General features: G+C 44.0%; 1 protein-coding gene across 2 annotated transcripts; it reads left to right on the top strand.

The window, feature by feature from the left end:
- The first annotated feature begins 1,107 nt into the window (after nt 1–1,107).
- RCAN3 (RCAN family member 3) lies at nt 1,108–26,000 on the top strand. 2 transcript variants are annotated; one of them, XM_037032795.1, is made up of 5 exons: nt 1,108–1,411; nt 8,412–8,666; nt 21,502–21,675; nt 22,537–22,708; nt 24,349–26,000. In XM_037032795.1, the coding sequence occupies exons 2-5, from the start codon at nt 8,472–8,474 to the stop codon at nt 24,531–24,533; spliced, it is 726 nt and encodes a 241-aa protein (XP_036888690.1). In that variant the 5' UTR covers nt 1,108–1,411; nt 8,412–8,471; the 3' UTR covers nt 24,534–26,000. The 2 variants fall into 2 exon arrangements, with proteins under 2 accessions (XP_036888690.1, XP_036888689.1); XM_037032794.1 differs by having other exon boundaries at nt 8,409–8,666.
- Nucleotides 26,001–27,365: the final 1,365 nt, after the last annotated feature.

Genomic DNA, 27,365 nt, shown 5'->3' with positions numbered 1-27,365 from the left:
TCGGGACTGTGATCCAGCCCTGTGTCCTTAGTTTCAGATGTGTGTGGAATACATCTAGTTTAAGATCAGGTGTATTCCACAGACGTGGATCCTACTTCGGCCCCCGTGACCCAGGCGCTCAGTGCCTGACAACACTGCCTCCTTGATTTTTGACCTTCAATGTACTTCACTTTGACTCCGAAGGTGGGTGATCAGAGCTGATTTCTCCAACTTCACATTCTTAGGACAAATTCCTTCCTGGTACTGTGCCTGCTTCCCTTTCTGTAAACTAAGGAAAGAGACACGGGCTCCCTCCCAAGCTTGGTCCAGCTGTCTTTGATAATAATAATAATAATAATAATAATAATAAATATCATCATCTACCAAATAAAGCCCCAGTCCTACCACGGTAACTTTGAACAACTCATTGAACAGCTTAGACCCTTGTTCTATTTATAAAATAAGCGTAATTATGCTCCACTGTCTCCCAAAGCTTCTGAGAGAATCAAACAAAGCTGAGCATGGAAAGCGTTTTGTAAACGGGAAACTAAAAATGTAAACATTATTGACACTTTGCATAGGGAGAGGAGGAGAGCCGTGGAGGAGCAGGTGGAGGGGCGGCGGCAGTATCCCACCGTGGTTAAGCCTCAGCATGAGGCTCTGCACATCCAAGTGCTACCTATAGCTCAGCGACCTACCAGCAGCCTCTTCTCAGGCAATTAAGCACACGGAAACCCTCCTAATCTATAAAATGAGGATCATAATATCTGGCTTGCTGCTTACCGTGAGGTTAAATGAGGTAAAGCTCGCGAAGCACGCGATGCATTGTACATAGTAACCGGCTCTCCATAAACGCTCATATATTCCTACTATTCCTGTGGTTGACACATGGGCTACGCAGGAAAAAGATAAACTATTTCTGGTCACGATGAAAAACGAAAAGGTCGCCAAAGGTCCTGTGGTCGTGAGGACCTAACGCCCCCGCCCCAGCATGACCGTGCACACCCTACCGCCCGGAACACGAAGAAAACCGGTGTCGCCGGCCAAGCGCGCGCTCTCGCGCGCCCAGACCCCGCCCGCCCCCACGGCCGCGCGCCAGGGGCGGGGCCGCTTCCTGCCGACGACTGGGACCCGCGCACCCCTCCGGGCCGCCGACCTCGGGCGCCTGCGCCGCGCTCGCTTCCCGGGAGGACCGGGCGAGACGGGGCGGGAGCGCGCGGGCTGGTGCACGCGCGCGACGCCAGCCCCAGGCTCGGCCCTGGCGCCGCTCGCTCCCCGGCCTAGGCTGTGGCTCCCGCCGGCGTCGAGGGCGTGGCGGTGAGGCTCTTTGCACCGTCTCTGACCCGGCTGCCGTCCGTGGTGTCTGCCCAGGCCCGGCTTCTCGTGGCGCCCCGTCCTCTCCCTTGGCTTCCTGCAGCAGCCAAGCGCTCAGGTGAGTCCCCTTCGCAGGGTGGGGCGAGTCTCTGGCATTTCCGAGCCAGGTTTGCGACCAGCACTGACGGAGGTGGTGGTCCAGCCCCTGTCGCGTCCAGCGTCTCCTTGGATTCTTCTAGGGTGGTGTCTTGGAAAACAAAACAAAACAAAACAAGAAAATTGTCGTCTCCTCTTGAGCAATAATTTTCTCCCAAACAATTGTTTGACTTTCTGAAAAGCTGCCAGGCCCAATCTGAAGGCAGGAAAGGTGCGGTCAGTAAAACGGAAAAGGCCAGAAGTTGGAGACCCTCTTTCTGTCTCACGCCTCCTCGGATAACCATCGCATTACTTACTCCCTAACTTCTTGAAACTTGTCTGTCTGCTTCCATCTGCTGCCTGGACCGGTTGAGCGACGATGCTGTTTTCACGTCGCTTCGTTCCAGCTTCTGAGCAAAATCTGATCATCTCCTTCAGGGATTAGGAGTCTAGTGTAGGGAGCAGTTCAGATCCGAGTTCCAGGTACAGACCAGGATTATTTAAAGTGATGTTTTAGTGTGGTAGGAAGCCAAAAACATTCACTCCCCCTTACTGAAAATAGCACACTACACTTATTCCGCCTTTTCACAGAACTCTGCATTTGGCAAAAGAAGCAACTGACTTATTTGTGGCTGTGATTACATACGATTGAAGGCTTTCTCGTTAGCCCTAACGGTTCTGTATTAAATTATAAAAACACAATATTGAGAATGAGAATATAGACGTTGGTGCATCATGCGAATTTGTATTTTGGGGTGGGGATTTTGTGACGGTATTCTACAAGTGCACTTCTGAGGCGAGGAGACCACAAACGGCCTGAAAAAACAACAGCCCCTTTTTTAGACATGCCATCAATTTTATATTTTACTGGGTTGGCAAACCTTTTCTTTCTTAGGTTGAGAAGATATTTCAATGCTTTTAGGGCAAACAGGATCCCCCCCCCCCACTGTCGAATTGTCGTATTTGTAAAGCTGTTAAACATGTGGATCTTCAAGGTTACAAATGAGAACCAGTTTCACATGGTGCTGGAGGACTTGTTCGTTGAAAGACTTAAGCCAAACATGAAAAGTAGTGCGCTTTGGAAATCTGAAGGTCAGCTGACGCCTGTGGAGTAACGGAAGCTCTAAATTTCAATGTCCTTTGCGAGTTAGACCCCCAGAAGGTGGAGTTCAGACAGTGGATCTCCATTTTTCTCTTACAGTGTAGAGGTTATAGTGAGAGCACATGAACTGCGTGCAGCAGAACAAATAGTATCAGTTTTTTTTATATCCCCACTTCAATTATTCTTTAAAATCCGTTATTTTCATATGTTCTGACAGTTGACTTGTGGTGTTTGTTTCTGTTCTCTCTCGTGCTGACAACGACCGCTATTCCTGGTGGGGCACTGAACCTCAGTGTCTACAACAGGACCAATTCCAGATGACCTGTGAAATGAGGGCACAGGTCATCGAAATATACCAAAAAAATTGAATTTTCACCTCTTTTACCTTACAATTGCACCAATTTTATTTTTTACCACAACTCTTAAAATGTAGTAAAATTCTACCTATAAATGGTGAATGAAGAGGGAATAGAAGGTAGAGGCTTGTAGGTAGCCATTCATGGATAATCCTGAGGGTTTTTTAAAAAAAGAAACTTAATCTAAATTTATAATTTAGAAGTCTTGAAGAGGAGTATAGTAGTTCAACAGCATCTGTGAATATTTTCCATATGTTATATGTGAAAGAATAAACAGAACACAAAAAGCCGAGTGACTTTTTCAAGGTGATGCCTCAGGGCCCTGCAGAACTGGAAATGGGGTACCTGTTTGCTTCCAGGATTGTTCGGTAGCATTTTGAATGCATCAAAAAATAATAAGTGCATCTAGCCTGAGGTATTTGAAATGGTCACCAACTTGAGAAGCATATGATTTTCAAAAATTATTTTTTTAAAAAGTCCTGGAGGAGGAGGAGGAATTTAGCTTTTCTGACCAGAACTTAAAATGCAAAGTCAAATCCATATGCGTGACATTCTGGCTTGATGTATTACTTTTGTCACAAGACTTGTAGCAGAGCAGATGGTCACGCCACTTGGACTTTTCCACTCATTTGATGTTTCCATGAAGAAACCATTTGCCGGAAGCCAGCCACAGCTGCCTTTCGGCTGCAGGTGATGTGAACTTTGCTTGCGGAAGCTGGGGGACAGCCCTTTGTGTCCAACCGGTCCCTGCTCCCCTGGGTTAGTAAACTAAGGGACAGCTTTGTTTTGTCGTAGTTGGAGTGGGGGCAGAGTTAGCAACAACTCCGGTAATAACAGCATGGAAACAGAATATACTTTTGTAGTTATTTTCTTGGCCTAATAAAACCAAGTACCAGCGGAGTTACCTTGTAAGATGATTTCTTTACACATGCGCTGGGATTGTCGTGTCCACTGGCTGTTCTTGATCATATCTCTCTGTTCAAATCTAACTGCATTTAGAGTGTCAAAAATCATGAAGTGGTTGACGATGTGGACTTAAGCTATCGCCAGAAACATCTCATGGCTTGCCTTTAGCGAGGAAGCCACCATTGGGATGATACATAAAAGTTAGGACATAAAATCTGGTGAGGCCTTTTTCAGCTAGTTCTCTGATTTTAAATCTTGAAACATTTTCAGGCAGCAGCCGTATTGCTACTGCCTGTGGTTGCTGGTTTCGTGAATGGGTGTGGGCTTGCACAGTTTCCTTAAAATGATACATCCGAAGTCTTAGTTTTACTTTTATAGCCATTTCGTTGCTTGGAATGAGATCATTTGGGTATGGATTTTGCTCATTTTATTGTGTTAATGTCAGTTCCGCCAATGGTTCTGATGTTATTTGGGTCCTTCCAACCCAACAATGCATTGCCATAGGTTGTACCTGTGTGAGAATCATTACTGAGCACTGACTCTGCAAAGCACGACTCGGAACACTTAGCATGTGTTCTTTCATTTAATTCTTCTACTAGCCAAGGATTATTATTATCTTCTTTTTATAGTTGAGGAAACCAAAAGAGAAACAAAGCAATTTACACAGTAACTGAGTACTGGGGGAGCCAGAGTTTAAATCTGGAAAAGTATTGTGGAGCCTGAGACGGGTCTGATGCAATGCACGTAAAGACCGTTCAAACTTGTTTGCAGTTTCTGTGGTGTTTCATCAATCAATCCATCCTTTCAAACTGTATCAGCCCTGGCTGGTGTAGCTCAGTGGATTGAGCGTGGGCCTGTGAACCACACGATCGCGGTTCGATTCCCAGTCAGAGCACATGCCTGGGTTGCAGGCCAGTTCCCAGCAGGGGGACTCACGAGAGGCAAGCATACATTGATATTTCTCTCCTTCTCTCCTTCCCTTCCCCTCTATAGATAAATAAATAAAATCTTAAAATAAATAAATAAATAAACAAACAAACTGTATCAGATACACAGTAATGTGTAAGTGAAGAAAATTTACCCAAACTAGAAAGATTATTGAACTATCTTGTGGCAAAAAGCAAATAATTTAACAATAATCTTCAAAAGTTGGAGAGAAAATAGCTACAAAGAACCTTATTGGGATAACTGACAGGTTTAGATATGGACTCTGATTTAGGTGACAGAATTGTATCAGTGTTAAATGTCCTGGCTTTATCATTGTCACGTGGCTTGTGTTAGAAATGATCGTTGTTCTTACACACTGAGGTGATGGGGAGTTAAGGGAACACACTCATCTTACTCTACTCAGTGGTTTGGAGGAAAAGTGTATGTGTAAAAATAGGGAGAGACTGAAACTTAAAATGGGCAAAAACGTAAGTAATTGGTAACTAGGAAAAGAGTAAATAGGAATTCCTTAGTACTGTTCTTAAAACTTTTGTTTGAAATTATATCCCCTCCAAAAAAGTTACCCAAAGACAAAGGTAGAAAACAGGAAACGAAGATGTAACATTCTAAGAAATTTTTTTTCAAGTCAGGTAAAAGATTGTTTCCTGTGCTCTGATTTTTTTAAGGGGTTGGAGGAAGAAGCTTGAAACAAACAAAAAAAATCATATCGAAAAACACTTGACTTTCTCAAATGTAAAAATCTAGCCATTTAGAGCTCCCCAGCTCTCCACCCTCCCAAAAAGGACGCGGTACTTTCCTCACCTCCTTTTAATGGGTTGGAGAAGGGCGGGGGATCCAAAACATCAGCGTCACTAAGAGCTAAGATACAAAGACCGTCCACTTCAGCTGACACTGCAAGTTAAATTGGGTTGGTCACACCGTGGCCCTGCCTGAAAACCTTCAATGGCATGCTGGTGTTGGGGGGTCCTGTGTCAGGACGCGGTAACCTTGCTCTCAAGGGCACCTCGCCCACACCTGCCTTTCTAACTTTGTCTCATGGCCACCCCACCCACCCTGTACACTCTGGCCGCATCAGGTCAGTGATCTTTGTGCAATCGGATCTTTTCATCTTCCCGCCTTTGCCCATGAATTGCTGACTCTGCTTGGAAAGTTCCCGTTCTTCTCCGGCTGAAATTCTGGTCATCCTTCGAGTCTCACCGTAACCTCCTTTGGGAAGCTGTCCCAGGTCTCACGCAGAATTACATTTTCCTTGGCCCGTGCTGCCCCATCCGTGGTGTAAGCGCAGCGTTGCCTGCTTTCATTCAGCATTCCTCATTAAGCACATACTGGGAGCTAGAAACTGTGCCAGGGACTGGGGATTCGGCTGCCCTCCCGGTCTGGTAGCTAGGAGTGATTTGTAAACAAATAGTCATAAAATAGGTATATAACAGAGAAATAAACAAAGGGCTGTGAGAGCCACATCTGCTCTGGACAATTTAGTCTTGAAGAAGAGATTACAATGAAAGCCACAATGAGGTACATTGTGCGGATCTCAGCAGGTTCCTTTCCAGACTGGAGATTTCCAGCACAGTAATCTAATTGAATGAATAAATTTGAAACAATGGGAGTCCCTGTGGGGCTGCTGAAGCAGATATATTCCATAGAAATCTAAAAATAGAAGCCTAGTACTCAGGAGAGGGGTTGAGAATGAAGACAGAAACCATACAGAGCAGTGATCTTCAGTGAGCGCGGGCAGGAAAGACGGAGGGGCAAGTCACAGCCTCGTGGGGCCACGTACTTTTTCCAAACTCCCCACCGCTTCATTGCCTGAGATTCTGCTCTCACTTCCTCTCAACCTGGGTGGATCCTTCCTGGCTTAAGAATCATTGTGTGGAACCGGGGACAGTGTTGACACACATGTGATATGTGTGCACCTGGGGCAGGCACGGAGCAAAGCTGAGATGTCCAGGTGATGAAGTAGTTAAGTGCTTGGATAAAACCACCCAGGAAAGGGAAGAAGAGGAAGAGGATGGGGAGGACACTTTAAAGAGACAAGTTGTAAAGGGTGAGTGGAGAAAGAGGAGCCAGTGGCAAAGGCAGTTGGTGAGGAAGAAGAGGCAGGAAGAACCAGGACCCAGAAGGCAGAGGCACAGGGGGGGGTGTCCCACAGGGCCTTGGGTGGGCGGCAGGGTTCCTGCTGCAGAGACGGGCTGTGGCCCGAGATTAGGTTCCAACCGTGAGGAAACCATTTCTGTCCACACCGAGGGCAGTCTGATCCAGCATGTAGCGGCGGCAATCTGGCCACACTGAATTTGGGAGCAGCTGGAACCGAACACAGCAAATTGGTAGGTAATCTTTCCAGCAAGTTGGTAGGAAAGGGGAAGGAGAGCCAGAGAGATGCAGATTGAGGGGAAGGTTGGATCCGAGAGGAGGGTTTTCTTGAGCGTTGGGTGGGTGGGGACGGCAGTCTTGAATAGCTATGTTTGCTGAGGCAAAGGGACAGATGGAGGCGGAGACATAGAAAGTATGGGAGCCAGCTGATGGAACAAGATCCTTCAGGCACGGCTAGATGGCTAGTGTCGTTGAGAAGAAAGTCTTGCGTGGAGGGAGCTCCGTGAGGATAAGAACCACGTCTTATTTACCTAATATCCCTAGTAATCCCTGCGTGCAATAGGCACTCAGAAAACGTTCCTAACAGCGATGAAAGATGTTACTTTTCAGAATTCCTTTCCTGATTGATGGAGTAGAATAACAACAAAATAAACACTATTTTATCCTATAATTAACATTCTGTAACATGCTCTATCTAAGGGATGTATTTGTGTTCTTTGAAGTAAGAGGGAAAGTAAATTGGGTGACATTGAGGTAGTGATGATCACGCGCACTTAATCTTCCTGTGCCCGAGATGTCTTGAGCTCTGTTTCAGCATCTTCACCTGTGTTATGCGCAAGGCATCCTGCTTGGCGGGGGTGGGGGCCGCTCACTGGAGGAGGCAGACGCTCTCCCGCCCTTTGATGGAGAAGACACCCACAACTGCAGGCTTTGGGGTTAAAACGATTGGTTATTAACCATTCAGAAAAGGACATTGTTTTGATTGTCATCTGTGTCAGATTTTTGTCTGCTGTAAATATTTCTGACATTAACAAGAAACTGACTTTATGTAGAACTTTTGGTTGTGTGTAGCTTTATTCTTTGGGAGTATACCCAAAAAGCCAACTTGCTTAAGGAAGGCAGAGTCGGCTCCTTGCAGGCCGCGTTTCAGGGCGCAGATGGTGAGTGAATCTGTGTGGGCTCCGTTCCCCGTGCCAGCTTCGTTGCTGTCGACCTAAAACCCACAACAAATATGTAAAGGCAGCTCTGGTTCACATTTTCCTTCCTACGCCTTGTAAACTCACGTACATATTGATGTTATCTCATTTTCTGTTATCTTTTTTTACCCTCAATTTCACTAGAAAACTTTTTGCCTTTTTTTTTTGTATCAGATCATTGCCAGTGAACTGTATTGCACAAAATAGGTGAAGCAAATCAAATTAGTTTATGTAGAACTCATGTATGAAGACTGTAATAAGTTGATTTAAATGCTGATGTATCTTTACTGAATGAAACTGCTGCCTTTGACGAATTGTTTCCTTGAGAATCGATCGGAACTTTATTTGGCTCTCACAGTCTTCTGTCGTTTTCTTGTTTAGCAGCAGATGCCTGGTTGATGTCTTAGAACTTTAAAAACGGAAAAGATCTACTTTTAGGGGATAATGCTGAGGGACACTATGAAATCCTGGAATGACAGCCAGTCAGATCTCTGTGGCAGTGACCAAGAAGAGGAAGAAGAGATGATTTTTGGTGAAAATGAAGAGGATTTGGAAGAGATGATGGATTTTAGTGATCTGCCCACCTCGCTTTTCGCGTGCAGCGTCCACGAAGCCGTGTTCGAGGTGCCGGAGCAGAAGGTAGGCACACACCCTGCCCTTCCCTGCCACTGGTGGGGTGTTGCCTGTGCATGGATTCGGGGGAGCAGGGCTGACGTCTGCCCATTTGCAAAGTTTGTTACTGGTCCATGACAAGTACAGAAAGTGTGCGTCAACCTTCAGACGTTGCTGCAGCGTTTTCATTATATTTTATAAGAGTATCAACCTGGCCCTGGCTGGTGTGGCTCAGTGGATCGAGTGCCAGCTTGCAAACCAAAAGGTTGGTTCAGTTCCCAGTCAGGACGCATGCCTGGGTTGCGGGCCAGGCCCCAAATTGGGGGTGTGCGAGAGGCAACCAATTGATGTTCCTCTCACACAGTGATGTTTCTCTCCTTCTCTTCCTCCTTCCCTCCCGTACCCCCTCTAAAAATAAACAAATAAAATCTTTAAAAAAAAAGAGTATAAACCTGCAACAGACAGGATATACTTAAAAACCAGTTTTTTCCCACAAGCATTTTGAGAATCACTAGTTTATAGTGAATCAGGTCTTACTAAATTCATTCATTCATTCATTCATTCACTTTTGGAGGGTATAGTTAAGAAAAAGCCACTGATTTTTAGTGTGGCTTCCTATTACCTGGGAATGGATCCACAAAAGAAGGAAAAATTTTAAAGTCTTTTTCTAGGGATAGTTACATAATTAGGACTATTTACAATTTCATTGTAACAGATTTGCTAACATTTTGTTTTATTTTCTGCGTTTTTTTGACTTGGGCAAATTGATTATGTTTATTTTTTAAAGGTTACTCTCCTTTAGTTCATTTATTATTTACCTGGAAAGAAAGAGGTTTTGTGTGTTTAGTTTTCCATTATGACCTCCCAAAAGCCCATGGGTCTTAGTCCTACGAAAGTAACCCATTTCTTGTGTCGGCGTGAGTTTTGCGTGTTTAAAGACGTTTCCTCACGGTGCCGTCAGCAGCCCTCCCACTTTGTATCTCTGTGCTTAATGTGTTCTCCTCCCAGTGGCCTGCCTGGGCAGAGCTCCCGAGGGTTTGACCCGGGGCACCCCTGAGCGCCTGCTGTGGGGAAGGTGCTGTGCCGGTCGCTGCAGCGGGTAAAGCAGGCACTTAAACGCCTCAGTTTACAGTCCTGCAGTAGCGAGAATAAGTCATTTGATGGAAGGTGGAATACCAGTGTCTTTAGAGACACTTGAAAGTACATTGGGTTATCAGTGGAGAGAGAATCACAGTCAGTTGGAATAAATGATCTTACGGGGACGTGGCATTGGAGCAGAGCTGGGAAAGTTGGTAGGAGGTTAGCAGGGAAAGGAAAGCGAATTCTGGCCAGAGGTAGGAGGGTGAGCGGAAGAACAGGATCATGAAAAGTGTGGACCACTTCAGTGAGTCGGAAGCAGTTCAGTGTGGCTGGTACACAGGTGAGATGTAGCCAAAGTCAAGGGCAATCGAACAGGAAAGGTGAGTGTGGAGCATCTGGCGAAGCTCAGGAGCTTATCCTTCTGTGGTGAATCATCCGAGCAAAGGAGCTCTGGTCAGACTCACCTTTCGGACGATCACCTGACAGGTGCAGGCAGAGTGGTGGGAGGAGAGCAGCACGATAAACTGTTTGGGGTTATACAGGGGTGGGCAAAAGTAGGCGTACAGTTGGGAGTACGCGAAACACAGTTCACTCTTGTGTTGGCATTTATTAATAATTGTATCGATTGGTTTTACAACTATAAACCTACTTTTGCCCACCCCCGTATCCAACCTAAATATGTATATTGGAAATCATATCAGGAGAAATTCTGGTAGCCGTTCAGTGGACTTCAGGTTGGCTTTATACAATTCTTAGTCATCGTAAATTCTGTATGATAGCCTTAATGCTAATAAACTGAAACTGTAAAATATAAAATTTCTGTAACAAAATTATGTGGATCATCAGTTGGATATAAAATGTGAGGAGAGTCAGATGCTCCCTTGGCGTTTTTCTCACCGCGTCCCACTCTCCTCTCATCCCCCCCCGGAAGACCCCGTTTATGCAGGTCACCCACACGTGCGGGAAAAACAAAGCAAAACAAAGCCGTTTTGGTGGATTGGGGGCAGGGTAATCGTAATTGCAATTGCATGTTTTATTTTCAAAAGAATTTTAGTTTTTATTCCCCTGGCTTGAAGAGCCCTTTGTCTTTATAATTTTGTAATCGTTGGGATGAGCTTTTACCTCGTTCTGGAGAGGAGACCAAAGAACACCGATACCACTTTTATACACAGGTGCGTCTTCCTTTTAGATGCCAGGGGTTGGCTGCACATTTTCATCTATGTTCCTTGAAAATCACAGTGTGCATGAGGTGGAGGAGGAAAAGTAAAGTATGTCATAAGCCGTAAGAAAAATAAACTGAGGCTTATCTCTCGGTTTGGGTTTCGGCGGCAACACAGGTGGTGGTTTTTATGTGTTTGCTCAGCTAATCAGTAGCAGGTTCAGGGCCTCGTTTTTCTATAACAGATTTGTCTATTTCCCAGTATGATTTTGCTGACTTGCTTGTTGTTTTTAACTCCAGTTTTCTCTTTGTTCGAATAAGAAAAAAATTAAGCAGGCTTCTGATTCGAACATGAGAGGCTTTAAAATAAAGGCTTGGGAGCCCCGGCGGTGTAGCTCAGTGGATTGAGCACGGGCTTGTGAACCAAAGGTTTGCCGGTTTGATTCCCAGTCACGGCACATGCCTGGGTTGCAGGCCAGTTCCCAGCAGGGGACACACGAGAGGCAACCATACATTGATGTTTCTCTCCCTTTCTCCTTCCCTTCCCCTCTAAACATAAATAAATAAAATCTTTTTTTTAAAAAAGCTCTAGTGATAAGCTGCTGAATTTTAATATTAAAAAAATAAAATAAAAAAATAAAAGCTTGGGTTTTTATAATGTGGGAAATAGGACTGTTCTTTTTGTTTTAGGTTTGTGTGTCTGAGGGGACTCAGTAAATGTTAATGCAAAGCAATATCATTGATGAGATTGACTTTATAAAGAAATGCATGTGGCTTTTGGATTATAGTCCTTTTGCACTGCCCTAAAACTGTCTCTGCTTATCTGCTCACCATAGGACATTTGGTCTGAGTTGTTTTTCTAATGACAGTGGTTGGGGGTGTGTGAAAACATCTCTGCTTGCTCTCTTGTTCCTGCTTTTTTGATCAAGGACACTTAACAGTTAATACAGTTCTCAGCGCAGGGTAACACCTGTTAAATGTTTGTTGAATGAATGGACTCTGTAAGGTGGTTGCTGAGGATGAGTGCTGTGATGAAGAAACAGAATTATGAGCTGAGTGAGGTGAAGTGGTACGTTGGAGATTTCATCCAAAATTATGATTTCAGATAAACTGGCCCAAAACCTCTTGTGGTCTGTGTACTCATAAGCGCAATATGAAGCTTTCTATCAAGTATTTAGTTCTACACTTTCTGTTTAAAGAAGAAGAGAAAGTGTTATTTAAGAAAAGGTAATGGTCTTTGAAAGTTGACTGAATGCACTGATTCTCTGGTTTTTAAATTAGATCAATTGTGTGTTTTCTGACACAACCATCAGTCCAGAAGACGTAAGTCCTTCTTTGAGAAAAGGATTTGTTTTAAATTTGGGAACCGAAAAGGGGATTTGAAGGAAGAATGGTTCTGTTTAATGGAGTCTGTTTTTAATAGTGCCTGGAATATAATAAAGTTTCGGTAAATGTTTAATTGAATATGTAGCCATTCTGGCTACAAATAAATGGAGAAACATCCTGTGTCGTGGACTGGAAGACTTAATGTTGTTAAGATGTCAATACCACTGAAAGCAATTTGCAAATTCAGTGCAATTCCTATCAAAATCCCAATGACATTTCTTGCAGAAACAGGAAAGCTCGTCCTAAAATTCGTGTGGAATCTCAAGAGACCCCAACTAGCCAGAGCTTGAAAAAGAACAGAGTTGGGGGACTCACACTCCCCGATTTCAAAACTTAATGCAAAACTACAGCAGTCAAAAGAGTAGGTACTTATATGTCAGTTATATCCTAATAAAAATAAAAATGAGCCAGTGTGATACTGGCATAAAGACAGGCAAGTGTATTGACCGGTGGAATAAGAACAGACCCCAGAAATGAACTTTGCCTATAAGGTCGATTGATTTTCAACAAGGGTGCCAAGACATTCAATGGGGAAAGACAGTCTTTTCAACAAATGGTGCTGGGAAGACTAGATACTTACATGCAAAGGAATGAAGTTGCACCCCTACCTTATACCACATACAAAAATTAATTCAAAATGGGGCAAAGACCTAAATGTAAGAGATAAAACTCTTAGAAAAAACCTAAGGGGTTAGCTTTTTGACATCAGGTTTGGTGTGATTTCTCGGATCTGACACCAAAAGGTCAGGCAACCGTAGAAAAAATAAGTTGGACTTTGCCACAATTAAAAGTGTGTTTATGAAAGGTCAGATCAACAGAGTGAAAGGCCGCCTATAGACTGGGAGGAAATATTTTCCAATTGTATCTGATAAGGGATTAATATCAAGTACATGAAAGAGCTCCTGAAACTCAATGACAAAAAACAAACAGCCCAACCGAATGATGGACAAATGACTCGAGTAGACATTTCCCCAAAGAAGATACACAAATCACCAATAAGCAGGTGACAATATGTGCAACATCACTAATAATCCGTGAAATGCAAATCAGAATCACAATGAGATACCATGTCACACCCTTAGAATGCCTACTACAAAAACAGAAAAGTGTTGACAAGGATGCGGAGAAATTGGGACACTGGCGGGGATGTAAAAAAGGAGCAGTTGTTGTGGAAAACAGTATGGAAGTTTCTTTGAACATTTAGGCGTAGAATTACCATGTGATCCGGCAAGTCTGCTTATGGGTCCATTCATGAAAGAATTAAAAGTGATTCAAACAGACGTATCAATGTTTATAGCAGCATTATTCACAACAGTCAAAAGGTGGAAACAAACAAAATGAACAAACAGAATAAACAAAATGCAGCATATACATACAGTGGAATATTATTTAGGCTTAAAAGTGAATAAAATTCTGATATGTGCAGGAGCCTTTGAAGAGAGTGCGCTGAATGAAACAATCCAGTTACAAGAGGACAAATGTCCATGTGAGCTGCCTGGAGCAGTCAGCTTCAGGGAGACAGAAAGCAGAATGGTGATTGCCAGAGGCTGGAGTGAGGGGGAGCAGGGAGTTGTAGGGTGCAGAGTTTTGCTTTGGGGTGATGAACAAGTTCTGGAGTAGTGATGCACAACAGTGTGAATATAGTTAATGCCACTGAATCGTACACTTAAAAATTATACCCTAAGGATCCTGAAACACCAATTCAGCAGCACAATTTACAATAGCCAAGTGCTAGAAGCAACCTAAGTGCCCATCAGGAAATGAGTGGATCAAAAAACTATGGTCCATTTACACAATGGAATACTACACAGCAGAAAGATAGAAGGAGCTCCTACCCTTCATGACAGCATGGATAGAACTGGAGAGCATTATGCTAAGGGAAATAAGCCAGGCAGTGAAAGACAAATTACCATATGATCTTCACTTATAAGTGGAACCTAATCAACAATACAAACAAGCAAGCAAAATAGAACCAGAGACATTGAAATAAAGAACAAATTGACTCTAACCAGAAGGGAGGGGATGGGGGATAATGGGATAAAGAAGGGGGAGGCTTGTCAAGGAACATATATAAAGGACCCATGGACAAAGCCAAAGGGAGGAAGAAGGATTTTTAACACTTTTCCGTAACACTATGTAAGAGTCAAAATGCCTTGTAACTATTTATCTGTATCAAAACAACTGATGACACCTGTCCTGCGTCAAAGCTTTCCCCCCATAACCTCGATTTCAGTTGGAAAGATCTGCCGCTCTCCACATCCAGGCAGGGTTCATGGCTCCTGGGTTCCAAGAAACAGCCAGATTGTCCATGTGTGTCAGTTCCTAATCCGTCGGAAGCAAGGTGCTCCCATGGGTGGGGATGGGGTAATTCAGGAGTGCGCAAGCTCAGAATAGGCACACATGTCACCTCCACACAGGCTGGCAGAGCCTGGCTGTGGAGGCTTGCTGGTCGTTAAACTTGTACGAGGAAAAGTTTAATGGAAGATGAAATGGAAGATTGTCTGCAGGGTCAGGATACCCTCACTCCTGAGGGCATTTATGTTGGACCTTCATAAATTAATTTTGGCAACCGTGTTGTTATTATTTCCTAATCTGATTTACATTTCTATTTTTATTAGTTTTTTAAAAACATTTTATTTATTTATTGTTAGAGGGGAAGGAAGAGAGAAAGGGAGAGAAACATCAATGTGTAGTTGCCTCTCTGTGCCCCTTACTGGGCACCAGGCCTGCATCCCAGGCGTGTGCCCTGACTAAGAATTGAACTAGTGACTCTTTGATTCTCAGGCTGGCACTCAATCCACTGAGCTACACCAGCCAGGGCTATTTTTATTAGTTTTATAGGTTGTATTATATTAGGACAGCAGCCCCGGCTGATGTGGCTCAGTTGGTTGGAGTGTCATCTCATATACTACAAGGTCCATCAGAAGGCCATGGGTTTGATTTCAGTCAGGGCACGTACCGTGGTTGCAGGTTCGGTCCCCGATCAGGGCATGTACAAAAGGCAACCAGTTGATTTTTCTCCGTCTTGCAGTTATTATGTGCTTTAATGACTCCCTATCAGCCATTTCCATTTGCTTTAATAGCTGTGCGTTCTCCTCTGTAGGCTTGTCACTGTGAATACAGGCAGAACAAGTCATTTTCAAGGCTCTCATCAAAGAGTTAGCTTTAAGAAATAACAAACAAAACAAAAAGATAAAATTAATAGACAAGGTTAAAAGCCACTGAAGTGAAACTATATTTTTTAATATATAGAATTTGAGTGTAACTACTCTCCCAAAATCCCTCCTATCCTTTCCCTCAATTCCAGTCCCAAGTTCATGGCAGAATATCACAGAGTCCTCAGTCTCTTAACAGAGAAGCAGTTTTCTTTGCTCCCCAGGGTCACATGCTGAAGCGCCCTGGGAGGGTAGACGCCGATCGCATGACTCGGTGGTGCAGTCTCACCACCACATGGGGCTCGTGGGCGGCCACGTCTCCTAGGTGACCGCTCCAGCGGCCCCGTGCCTCCAGATTACTAAAGGACAACTTCAAAGGGCAGGTTCCATCTTCCTGATGGAACCCCCATAGCAGCCGCTGTCGGGTTCATTGTGTCGTCTCTGCCCGATCGCCTCCTGCGTCGGGAACCATGTCATGCAGAAGAGCAGCTTTTTCTTTCTTTTGGGGGAGCACAGCATGGCCAGTAGACTGTTGCACAAGCTCCTCCCTGTTTCTGCTCATAACAGTATTGGTGCTCTCTGAGAGCTTTACATTTTCACTCTTTCTGTCCTCAGCATTAACCCGTGAGCTGGGAGCCCTTATCATCCTCATCAGCAGGCAGGAAAACTGTAGGCACCGCTTGCCCGAGGTCACACAGCTGTGTAATAGAGCCGGGAGTCGAACTCAGACAGCCTAGCTCCAGAGTTCTCCAGAAGATGAGAGGCTGGTAGAAGCCCTTGACCTTCCTGCAGTTATCTGTCCAGATCGTAGACTGCTCCGGAGGTCTGTCTTGTGGTCTCATGTTTGAAGAAGTGAACGCCCTGTTACAGGGTGCAGATGGGAGTTTTGTTTGTGCCGATGACCAAAGAGCGGAGAGCTTCCGGTTCTCAGAATGGATAGTGTCCTCTCACTTCCTCCTCTCAGATGGGGAGGAGGGTGTAGTATGTTCAGCAATGCGAGTGCTCTGTCCCCAGGGTCACAGGAAAGAGGCCACCACATTGACAACACTGGCTGTGGGCCACTGGGGCATCTGCCGCTGGCACACGCCATTCTGAGGCAGGATGTGAAGTTCAAGCTGAACCTGGACTTGCCTAATTTTTCCTCCTTCGTGGATGGGAAGAAGCGGAAGGAAGGAGTGAGGATTCACGTGGACATCCTGGAGGGCGGAGTCCACTTGGCATATATATATATGTCATTAATTTGACCACCTTCCTGTTAATGGTAAGGGTATATTTTAGGTCTGAGGGAGAGAAAAATTATAGTCCTTTAAGAATTCATCCTCCAACAAGGCAAGTATATATTTATAAACATGGTGACCATTAAAGCAGAAAAATCAGTATTGAACAGAGTATTTTATATTTTTTTGAAATTTCCGTTCCGTTTCATGCTTCTTTCTGTTCTGGAAAGGTGATGCAGGCAATATAAAACCTATAGGACAAAGGTTCTAGCAGGATTTAACATTTTTCCGGAACTCGTACAAGTGCCCAGGCGATCAGAGTTGCGTTTTTCCGTTCACCGTGCCTGGGAGCACGTGCGTTTTGTGACCCGTGAAGTCTCCCTCTGGAGACTGCTGCGTCCTGTGCCTGACGCCCAGCAGAGCCCTCGGCCCCGTGCCCACCCCCGGGCAGAAGCGGAGACTGCCGCCGACATCCAGGAGCCTGCAGCCGCGGGCGCCGGCGAGGCGGAGGCTTCTGTCTCGGATCCACAGAGAGACCCAGCCTGTGAAGACGTCTGGCCTTAGGACGCCAGAGACAGGCTCACCGCTGAGGGTGATTCCACCTCTCCGCGGTGGAATGGGGCCTCTCGGTGCGGAGTGTTGGTGGGCAGACGCCTCAGGTTCTCTCAGTCCAAGCCAAAAAGTGCAGCCAAATTGTTTGCGTGGTTGGTCCCTGCTTTGGGATGGGAAGACAGAGTAGTTGCGAAAAGGTCGCGTGGCCGCTGTCCTGCAGGGCCTTTTCCGCTGGCTCCTGCGGCCTCTCGCCCAGCTCCGCCAGCTCCCGAGCGCGCTTCTTGATTTCCCGAGAACGTCGTGGATTCCATGCCGGCCTTGCCTGTGTTAGGGGCAAGTTGTGTGTGGTCATTTCTCCTGCACGTTGATTACGCGGGTGACTTCAGCATAGGAAGGCAGCTCTGGTCTGCATTCTGAGGAAAACTTATTTTATATAACAGGAAAGGCCTCGGGGACCTGTTTTTTAGAGCGGAATATTGGTATTATTCCTCTAGATTCAGTGCCCCACAGGGCAACACTAAGTGACCACTGAGAAAGTAGTCGATGATGATTCAGAGTTTGTGGGATCTCCGTTACCTTATCAGAGTAAATGTGTCGGCCTATAACAGGATGGTATTAATTTTGTATCATTAAAGAATTCAGAAACTTAGAAATGTGGATTATTTCTAAAACAACTCTTAGGAGAAAAATGATTTGATTTCTGCATTGAATTATGTTTGTCACAAGTCAGTTATTCATCATCACAAGTAATCTTTAGTCCATGTTGATGGATTATGATGTCCTTGCCGCCTGTCTGCAGTCCCCTAAATCGCTCCTGTGCACTTGCCAGGGGGTCGGGGACAGCCTGAGGAATCCACGCGTGCATGTCAGCAGATTCGTGGGACAGCAGAGCTACCAGCTGAGGGCTCTTGTTTCCTCAAATAGGAGACAGCGATATTTTCCCCCTACATTAATTTTTCTGCAGCACCTCACAGGTGGAACTCAAACATCTTATAAACCATACATATGCTATACAAAGGGGAAAGTGGAGGTGAAGGAGAGGGGAGAACTAACAAAACTTGTAAAAAGCTTACTGATCAAATCTTACATGGCTTTGTTTTTGAATAATTATCTGTTAGTTGACAGGTGTTGGGATTCAGAAGCGAGAGAGCCGTTCCCCCATAGCTGTCGTGGCTGTGCACATCACGTTCAGCTACAGTGTATTTCTGGAATGGCAAAAAAATTGTTTTGACAGGAAAAAGGGAGAAGGATGTGATTATCAAGTAGCTTTTTAGTTTGCAAGATAGCTTGCGTTATGGTTACTATAAAAAATTCATTGTTTGGGGGAATTAGAAATAAAGTATAAGGTCCTTTTCCCCTAGGAAAGGAAAATTGTTTTGGGTACAGAATTGCAAAATACTAATTTTTCATACACCATGATTCATTATTTCTTCTTTAGTTTTCATTTTCACTGTGTTCTGTGTTGGTGTTTCTTAACTAAGTCATGTGAGAATTTTAATATTTACTTAGTATTCAAAATATGTTGAAAGTAAGCATCTACCAAAAATTAAATGGAATTTCACAAACTCTCAGTTCTAATTTTTTTAAAGAGTGACGAAGCCAGCCATCTTTGAAGTAGATGCTGGGGAAAACTATGAAAATTGCCTAGAAGTATTAATACTGATTAGTATTTAATACATTTACATTTATATTTCTTTTAAGAACTGACATCTATTTTTTTAAGATTTTATTTATTTTTAGAGAGAGGGAAGGGAAAGAGAGAGAGAGGGAGAGAAATATCAATATGTGGTTGCCTCTCATGTGTCCCCTACTGGGGACCTGGCCCACAACCTAGGCTTGTGCCTTGACTAGGAATTGAACTGGCGACCCTTTGGTTCTCAGCTCATGCTCAATCCACTAAGCTACACCAGCCAGGGCCTGACATCTATTTTAAAATCCTTACTATTCCTATAATGTTATTTATTTGTCCATATTACTGTAATGTGTAGAAATAATATAGTGAATACGAGTAGGATTGATCTTACAGCTCACCGCCTCTGTGGGATATTAGAAAGCCAGCCCTTAGCGCAAGGTCTGGCATGCACTTGGTCACTTAATATATTTTCTTATTGAGTGAACAAAAATAATACAATTTTTAGGATGAAAGTCATTTTCTAAAGATGAGGGATATTTGAACATGAGGAAAAGAAATATTTATATACAAATCATGACATATTTTGTTAAATTGAGGGTATTTTATAGTGGCAGGTAAATGGTCAAATTGAGAGACGTTAATACATGAGGGAACGTATGATTTTCACTTTCCTATCAACAGGCCATTGGAAGATTTGCACGTAGCCCCAAACCAAAGCATTTTAGAGGTTTAACTGTGTTACTATTGGCAAGCCTAAGGAGTGTTTCTGAAAGTACCAGGAATGTTCTTGGGTCTTTTTTGTTGCATTTCATTTACTGGACTATGGTGTAAAAGTGACCAGTAGAGAAATTTAATGTTGCTATTCTTCTGGTAACTGAAGTTAGGTTTCTTGCTATCCAAGTGCATTAACAAATGGGAAAATAACCTTTTTTCCCTCAGCCTCATAAAATGACTCAAATATTGCTCTCCTTCCCTGCTTGCTGTATTCCGTCTCAAAACACTTAGGGCATGTACCATCCAGGTTTACCCAAAAGGCTATTTTTGTGGCAATGCATTCTCCCAAGTGAACCTTGAGGGAAAATCTGTATTGTTTTCTTTTGTAAAAGAGGAGCTGTGTCTGTAGGATATTAGGCATCTGGAGAGAAGGTGCTAAATGCATAGCAGTATCTGTCGTAGAAATTCTATGCAGAGGGGGACTAGCAAAAAACAGACAGTGAACATAGAAAGTCTGAAACAATGGTAGTCAGACTGGACTCATTGTCAGGCTCATGCATACACACATTCCTTACATGAGGTACATCCAAAATATAAGGGTGCACGAAGGTTAGAAGTGAAGGATGGAAATTGAGGTCCATGCAGGGTATGACCAAAAGAAAGCTACGGACGCTGTATTAATATCAGACAAAAACAGACTTTACAGCAAAGGCATTCCTAGAGATAAAAGCACCACTACCCAATGATTAAAGGTTCAGTCTGCCAGGGGGCAAAAGCAACTCTGAACTTCTGTGGGCACAACAATATAACAGGACTTTAGAGTGTGTGTGGCAGCCCCGGCTGGGTAGCTCAGGCGGCTGGAGCGTCTTCCTGATACGCCAAGGTTGCAGGTCCACTTCCAGTCAGGACAGACAAGAGTCAACCAATGAATGCGTCTGTAAATGGAACAGCAAAACGATGCTTCTCTTTACTTAATCTAAAAATCAATTTTAAAAAAAGAATTTTAAAGTATATGAAGGAAAAGGGACCAAATTGCAAGGAAAAATAAACCCACCTAAGAGTGAGAGGTTGTAACAGACCTCTCGTAGTAATACATAGTTCAAATAGAGCTCCCCCCAAAATCAGTATATAGAACGTTTAAAGAACACAAGCTTAACGTACTGCACATATTTACAAACCTGCACCCAAGAGCTGCGGAAACATTCAAGGACACCCAGAAAACTTACGAGACTTGATGACATAATTGAACCAAAAGCGAATCTCAAAAATGTTGAGGGCTTGGCATCACTGTGGATAACCAATAAGAAATAAAATTTCTCCAAAAGAAATAAAGTCATAGCAGCATCGTAGTAGCAAAAAACGAGGGAGTCCAAATTCCAGAAGCATTGGATGAATTTTGGTATGGCTTTATAACGGAGTACCATATAGCCATGAAAAGGGCAGCTTACAGTTACACACAGAAACAAGGAGGGACTTGGAAGCAAGTTATTGGAGAATACATGCCACATGACTGTATCTGTAAGGCATACAAATGTAGAACCATTAAGAAAAGCGAGGAATCACAAACACACAATTCCGGAAATGGTTACTGGGAGGAAGGAAAGGAATGAGGTGGGGGGAGGAAACAGCCGCACACTGGGGGCTTGAAGACAGTGGTGATGTTCTCGCTCAATAATTGGACATGTTTGTGTCAGCTTTTATACCTTACATTTCTTTTATGACACTTTACATTTATCTTGTAGTTTGAATCTAAAAAGTTAATCGCTTTTAAAATAAGTGCAAATTACAGAACTCAGCCTGTGAGTAACAGGACACCTGCAAGAAAAGGATGCTTTTTGGAGGGAAAAAAGGCAAATTAGAATGGGTTCTATCGCATGTTTCTGTGTTAATGATTTAAATTTCTTTTTGGTAAAGGCTTTCTCCTTTCTCCTTCCATCTCTCTGCCCTGCCACTCCCCAACTTGTAGGAGAGATTCGAAGCACTTTTCACCATCTACGATGACCAGGTTACATTTCAGTTGTTTAAAAGCTTTAGAAGAGTCAGAATAAATTTCAGCAAACCTGAAGCTGCAGCAAGAGCACGAATAGAGCTCCATGAAACGGACTTCAACGGCAAGAAGCTGAAGCTGTATTTCGCGCAGGTACTTCATAGAGCCAAGGACGCTGTTCCCAGCCTTGTTCTTCTCCATCCAAAGTACTACTGTCCGACCCCGTTTTCTCTGTTCCCTCAGAGGTCTTGGAAAGGAACAATCCCCGTCAACAAATAATATAAAAATATTGTTTCTTCATTTTACAGATATATAAATGTATATATTAAGCATATTTGCCCTCCTAACTCTGTCTTGCTTAGACTAATAGTGAAAGGAATTCATTTTTCTGGTGGCTTTTCTCAAGTGGGGTGTTACGAGGGGGAAGCCCTCACACTGGAGATCAGGGAATTCACTTTTCTCCCAACATCCAGAGTGGCACTCATGATACAGCATTCTTGGGAGATCTGAGAAAATACCCGTAATGCCTTCTCTGCTCTGGAACGCCTGAGATGCCCTGTTGAAAGTGGCTGCTGGCCTCCGGGGCGAGCAGGAAGGCAGCAGAGCCCGGCACCACAGAGCCGTCTTAGGGTTTAAACTGCCGAAGGTTCCGCGGGCTCCCGAGAGTTGGCCGTACTGATGCTGCGTGTAGATGTGCCTCTGAGAAGCCAGTTTCTTCTCAGACCAAGTGGTGAGATGAAGGCATTAGAGCCCTGCTGATGGAGTGACTGCACCCTTTTATTTTCAGCAAAGTGTTTTTTTCTTGGTCTCAGCTTTCAGATTAAAGAAAGAGAGAGAAAGGTGTGTTGTCTCACACTCCAGATGAAAACCAGAAAGACCAAACCCAGCCAGTGGGAGAGGGAGACTGTTAGAGAGAAATTTTGAATTTTCTCCCAAGAGATGTCACAATTAATGTAAGGATGAACGTGAAGAAAGTAGCCCGGCTGCGAACTCTGAGCCTCTCCTTCCCTGCAGGTGCAGACCTCCAGTGAAACACGGGACAAGTCGTACCTGCTGCCGCCCCAGCCGGTCAAACAGTTCCTCATCTCCCCTCCAGCGTCCCCTCCGGTGGGGTGGAAGCAGGGTGAAGATTCAATGCCTCTGATAAATTATGATCTGCTCTGTGCTGTTTCCAAGTTGGGACCAGGTAACAAGCACCTCTCTTTCCTTTTTTTTTCCCCCAAAGAAACTTTTGTATTGAAGACCGTATTCTGCAATTTGCGTTCTAGCCAATAGTGGCAATGGAATCGGGGTGAAGGATGAAATCGCACAAGCCCGGGTTCACTAGCATTTGCTAATAACTTTGTGATCTTGAGCAGGTTACTTAGCCTCCAGTCTTCTTTGCCTCTGTTTTCTCATCTCATAGAGGGATCGTACCCCTGGCTGGTGTGACTCAGTGGACTGAGTGCTGGCCTGTGAACCAGAGGGCCACCGGTTCGATTCCCACTCAAGGCACATGCCTGGGTAGCAGGCCAGATCCCTGGTAGCGGGCGGCCACACGAAAGGCAACCACCCATCGATGTTTGTCTCTCTTTTTCACTTCCTTAAATAAATAAAATCTTTTAAAAACTAGGGATCATAATAGCTGCTTTTCAGCGCGGTCATAGGATTGAATGATATACGCACAACACTCCGGAACTCTAACTGCAGTTTTCACTGCTACAAGTCCCACTAGTACTGAGCGAGCCGTTGGTGAGAACCAGCTACCTTCCCCCCCGCCCTGTCCGACTGCAGACAACCAGCTTCTCCCATGAAGAGTGTTTCAAGGAATTGGTGGTGATACCATATTATCCCTTCCAAATTCTTCTCTTTATTTATTTTCCATTTCTTCTTTTTTCCTTCTCCTTTATTTCTCTCGTCTCTTTAAAATAATATAAGAAATCGGTGCCATTCGTTGCTGGTTTGGACTCATTGTCCACCTAAGGCAGTGTCACGTCTGTCACAGGGGACAGGACAGAAGAGTCATTTTGAAGGAAAATGGTTTCGTGGTTTTTTAAAATATTTATTTATTTATTTATCTTTAGAGGGAAAGGGAAGGAGAGAAAAAGAGAAATATCAGTGTATGGTTGCCTCTCATGAGTCCCTTGCTGGGAACTGGCCTGCAACCCAGGCATGTGCCCTGACTAGGAACCGAACCTCGATCGTGTGGTTCGCAGGCCTGTGCTCAAACCACGGAGCTACGCCAGCCAGGGGAAATGGTTTCGTTTTGATTCAGACATGAGGGATGGATCTTGCATGTCTGAGGTTCTGTAATGAAGGGATTGCCGATGCTGACGGGAGCCTTACAGATGTCCCCCAGAAGGGAGGTGGGAGGGGGTAATGGGGAGCGGAGGGTTTTCAAGACCATCTCTAAAGGACACATGGACAAAACCAAAGGGGGCTGGGATCAGGGGTGGAGATGGGGCTGGCTGGGGTGGGGGGAAGTTTGGGGGGGAATGGAGACAACCATACTTGAACAACACTAAAAAAAAAAAAAAGCAAAACAAAACAAAAACAAGTGTCTCCCAAGGAAAAACCAGCACCATTATGAAGAGTTTCACTTGTTCTGTTCTTAGAACAGTAATTAGCATTTTAACTCCCAGGCCTCAGGGCTCTTTACAGCTCATTTCTTGAGACAGCAAAACTTCCCAGAGAATTTTAGAGGATCAAAGCTCTAATGCTAAAATAAGATAAAACACGCTGACAGGAGATTTAAAGGTTTAAAATCCAAAAATCGGCAATTAAAATGGGAGCAGAAGGAGAAGTTTTCAGAGACCAAACCCTTCTTTTTGCTGTTGGCTTCCCCAGGAGAGAAGTACGAACTCCACGCAGGAACTGAGTCGACACCCAGCGTTGTGGTCCACGTCTGTGAAAGTGAAACTGAAGAGGAAGAAGAAACAAAAAACCCCAAACAGAAAATTACCCAGACGCGGCGCCCTGACCCTCCCGCCACAGCCCTGAGCGAGCCCCAGACCTTCAGCTGTGCTCCGTGAGCCCCGCCGGTACGGTGGTGCAAGGCGGCGCCATCCTGGGGGCAGCCGCCCAGCTCGCGGCCGTCCTGCCGGCGCACTGCTGCCAATGGTGTAGGTGAGGTGAGCAGGCTGTGAGACGCAGTGCGGTCCCCAAGCCTGCACTGCGGACGTGGCAGTCCAGAGTAGAGGCTGATTTTACCTGTTCAGGGTTTTAACTGATACTCTGAACAGCACTTCGAAGCATTAGCCCCTAGCGTGCAGCATTTTTAAATAGTAGCAAATTAGGAAAACAGCCCCCTCCAGGAATGTTCCCTTCCCTGATTCCATGCAGCATTGGGTACCCGAAAGCTAAAACCATCATCACCGAGTGCAGTACCATTTTTATGACTTTAAACGTCTTATGGTTTTAAGAATCTAGTGTGGTATTGTTGCACTGGTACGACAACTTCTAACGAAATCTCTTGATCAAAGGTTAGTTGTTATTCGGTATACCTAAAATTTTTTGCATGAAAAGAAACCTGAAGTATAGAATAATCCATGGAAAATCATTTTTCTCTAGTATTTTTTTCCCCTCAACTTTGGGGAAGAAATGCCAAATTCGCTTCGACTGTCAGAATCCAGGAGGCACCAATCCATGTGCATGTCATCCTCTTAGCTGGGCACTCGAGGGAGGCGATGCACCACCACTGTCCTCCTGTGTCGCCCTCCCTCCCTCCCAGAGAAGAGCTGCTACTCTGGAAGGGGGACGTGTCGCCCTGAGCTTGACTGATTGTGAGTCAGGTGGCCACTGCAGTCTGCCGCTGTGACCATCTTCTAGCCTGCCGCTTACCTAACTGTCTTTGGCCGCTCCTTAAGTTTTTCTATGCAATGCATGTTTGTGGGTGTCATTCATAGACTGAAATTAGAGGAGGTAATGATGAGGTTTTTCTGAAGGCCATTCGAAAGGTGGCCATTGAAACATTTTGCAGCTTGAAAGGGAAGTGACACCTACTCCCTTTCTCTGAATTAGGGGAAGATGCAGGGGCGATCATTTTGGTGGCTAGACTTTCTTTTTTGGTGACATTTTTTACCCTGCTTACATTATAGTTTGCATTTTCCCCTCAAACAAAGTGAGATTTGTTTCTCGCTTACGTTTCACAGTGGATGGTTGAGCCTCCTAAAGTGGAAGCAAGCATCTTTTTAATTTCGGGGGATCCATTCAGACTTGAAAGTCCTTTTTATAGAAAAGCCTCATAACTCAATGCTTTGCTTTTGGTCAGCGGCTCTGCCGATTGTCTGCTCACACTGCTGTTTTTGGGTGCGGCGCCTGGCGCGTATGTAGTGAAGGGGTTGCTCGTGTGAGTTTGGACTGATAACACCAATGTGGCTGCCGCCGCGAAGAGAAAAACATGCAGGAGATGCAGGCATGATGTCTGTATGTTTTCAGTAACATGTTTTTGTAATGTAGATGTTCTTACTGTGGTAGAATTTGTTTCTGAGGACTTAAGCTCTGTTGTGTTAAAAAAAAAAAGTTTTGTATGTTTTCCTTGCCTTGAACTACTCCAAGGTGATAAAGTCGTGTTTGTATATCTCACTGCTAAGCCTCAATGTAAATTCAGTTCAAATTTGTGATTCCGTAAGCAATTGATTAAATTCAGATCGCCAGTTGGCAGTTTAAATGACAGCCACCAAATGCAGCTTTCTGCCAGTTTTTAGTCTTACCTGGTTGCTCTAACTTATTGTTGCAGAATGGGCCCTGTAAGCCGAGAGAGGTGTGTATCACTGCCAGTTGGCGATTTTTAAGTTTCCTTTTGGGTAATACTTATTCACTGTAATTTTCTAAGTGACCAAAATCCACACTTTATTATTTTGCTTGGCTTTCAACCTCTACCTTCCAGTTAAAGAATATTGTACCCTTAATATGTAAAACTTTTTAAAAAGTCAAGCATTGCAAATTACCCACATTTTTTGTTCTGTTCCTTTTTTTTGAGAGTATTAAATAAATTGAAGAAAAACTTAAACCAAAATTAAATATACATGTATAATTATTTAACATATATTATGCTTGTTTGAATGGGAAAACTAATATTTTCATTTTTTCTAAGTAGTATTCTATTTCCATCATATAAACTCTAAAAGAAAACCACAAAGTGCTCATTAACTTTTTAATACTCTGAAGTCAACCAGGATCTCGACAGGTTTTCTGGTCTCTGTCCTTCTTCAGTTATTTTATGTACATTTCATAGAACCATTTTGCAAGAGATGAGTGTCTGTGTCTTTTTTAAAAATTCCTTTTAATGAGTTTGTCTACATATTTTCTTCTTTGAAATTGAGTTACTACTTATATTTCATTATGATAGCATAACACAGCCATATTTTCCTCAGAAATCATAACCTCTTGGGAATCAAATTACTTAAATAATTGTGAGGAAAGAAAATGAGAAGTTGGGTTAAGAAAAAATATTTGGAAGGATGAGAAAACTGTTCCACTTAATAAGGACAGCAGATAGAACCTGAGGTACATTGGCTCTTGATATCCCAGGTTCTTTCAACATACCCACCTGACGAAACTGGAAATAAATCCCTTTGAGAAGTGTACTAGTTCAAGGAGCAGAAATGGTGAGAACTGTTCCCTTGGAGAGCCAAAAATCAGGTGGAAGGCAAACTAGTCTTTTCGCAGTCTGCTTCTTCAAAATGTTATTTACCAAAAACCTATCAGTAATTAAAAGCCAAATAAAAGCTACTGGGAACTTTCAAGTTCAACATAAAGTCTGACGTAGAACATTGAGGTTAGTGGATGTTTCCATCCAAGATCCTGAGAGATTGAAGTCAGGCGCAGCGCTTTCTTTCATTCAGACGGGACGTTCTGGTTTC

The sequence above is a fragment of the Sturnira hondurensis genome, unplaced genomic scaffold (genome assembly GCF_014824575.4).
Source record: "Sturnira hondurensis isolate 20B ecotype Veracruz unplaced genomic scaffold, ASM1482457v3 Scaffold0021555, whole genome shotgun sequence".
In the NCBI taxonomy this organism is placed as follows: Eukaryota; Metazoa; Chordata; class Mammalia; order Chiroptera; family Phyllostomidae; genus Sturnira; species Sturnira hondurensis.
Note: the sequence above shows the minus strand (reverse complement) of the source record. Positions and strands in the feature narration are given on the sequence as shown.

Coding starts and splice junctions, on each gene's coding strand:
- RCAN3 (XM_037032795.1), top strand. CDS start 8,472: ATGCTGAGGGACACTATGAAATCCTGGAATGACAGCCAGTCAGATCTC. Junction 21,676..22,536: donor TGAAGCTGTATTTCGCGCAG/GTACTTCATAGA, acceptor CCTTCCCTGCAG/GTGCAGACCTCCAGTGAAAC. Junction 22,709..24,348: donor TGTTTCCAAGTTGGGACCAG/GTAACAAGCACC, acceptor TGGCTTCCCCAG/GAGAGAAGTACGAACTCCAC.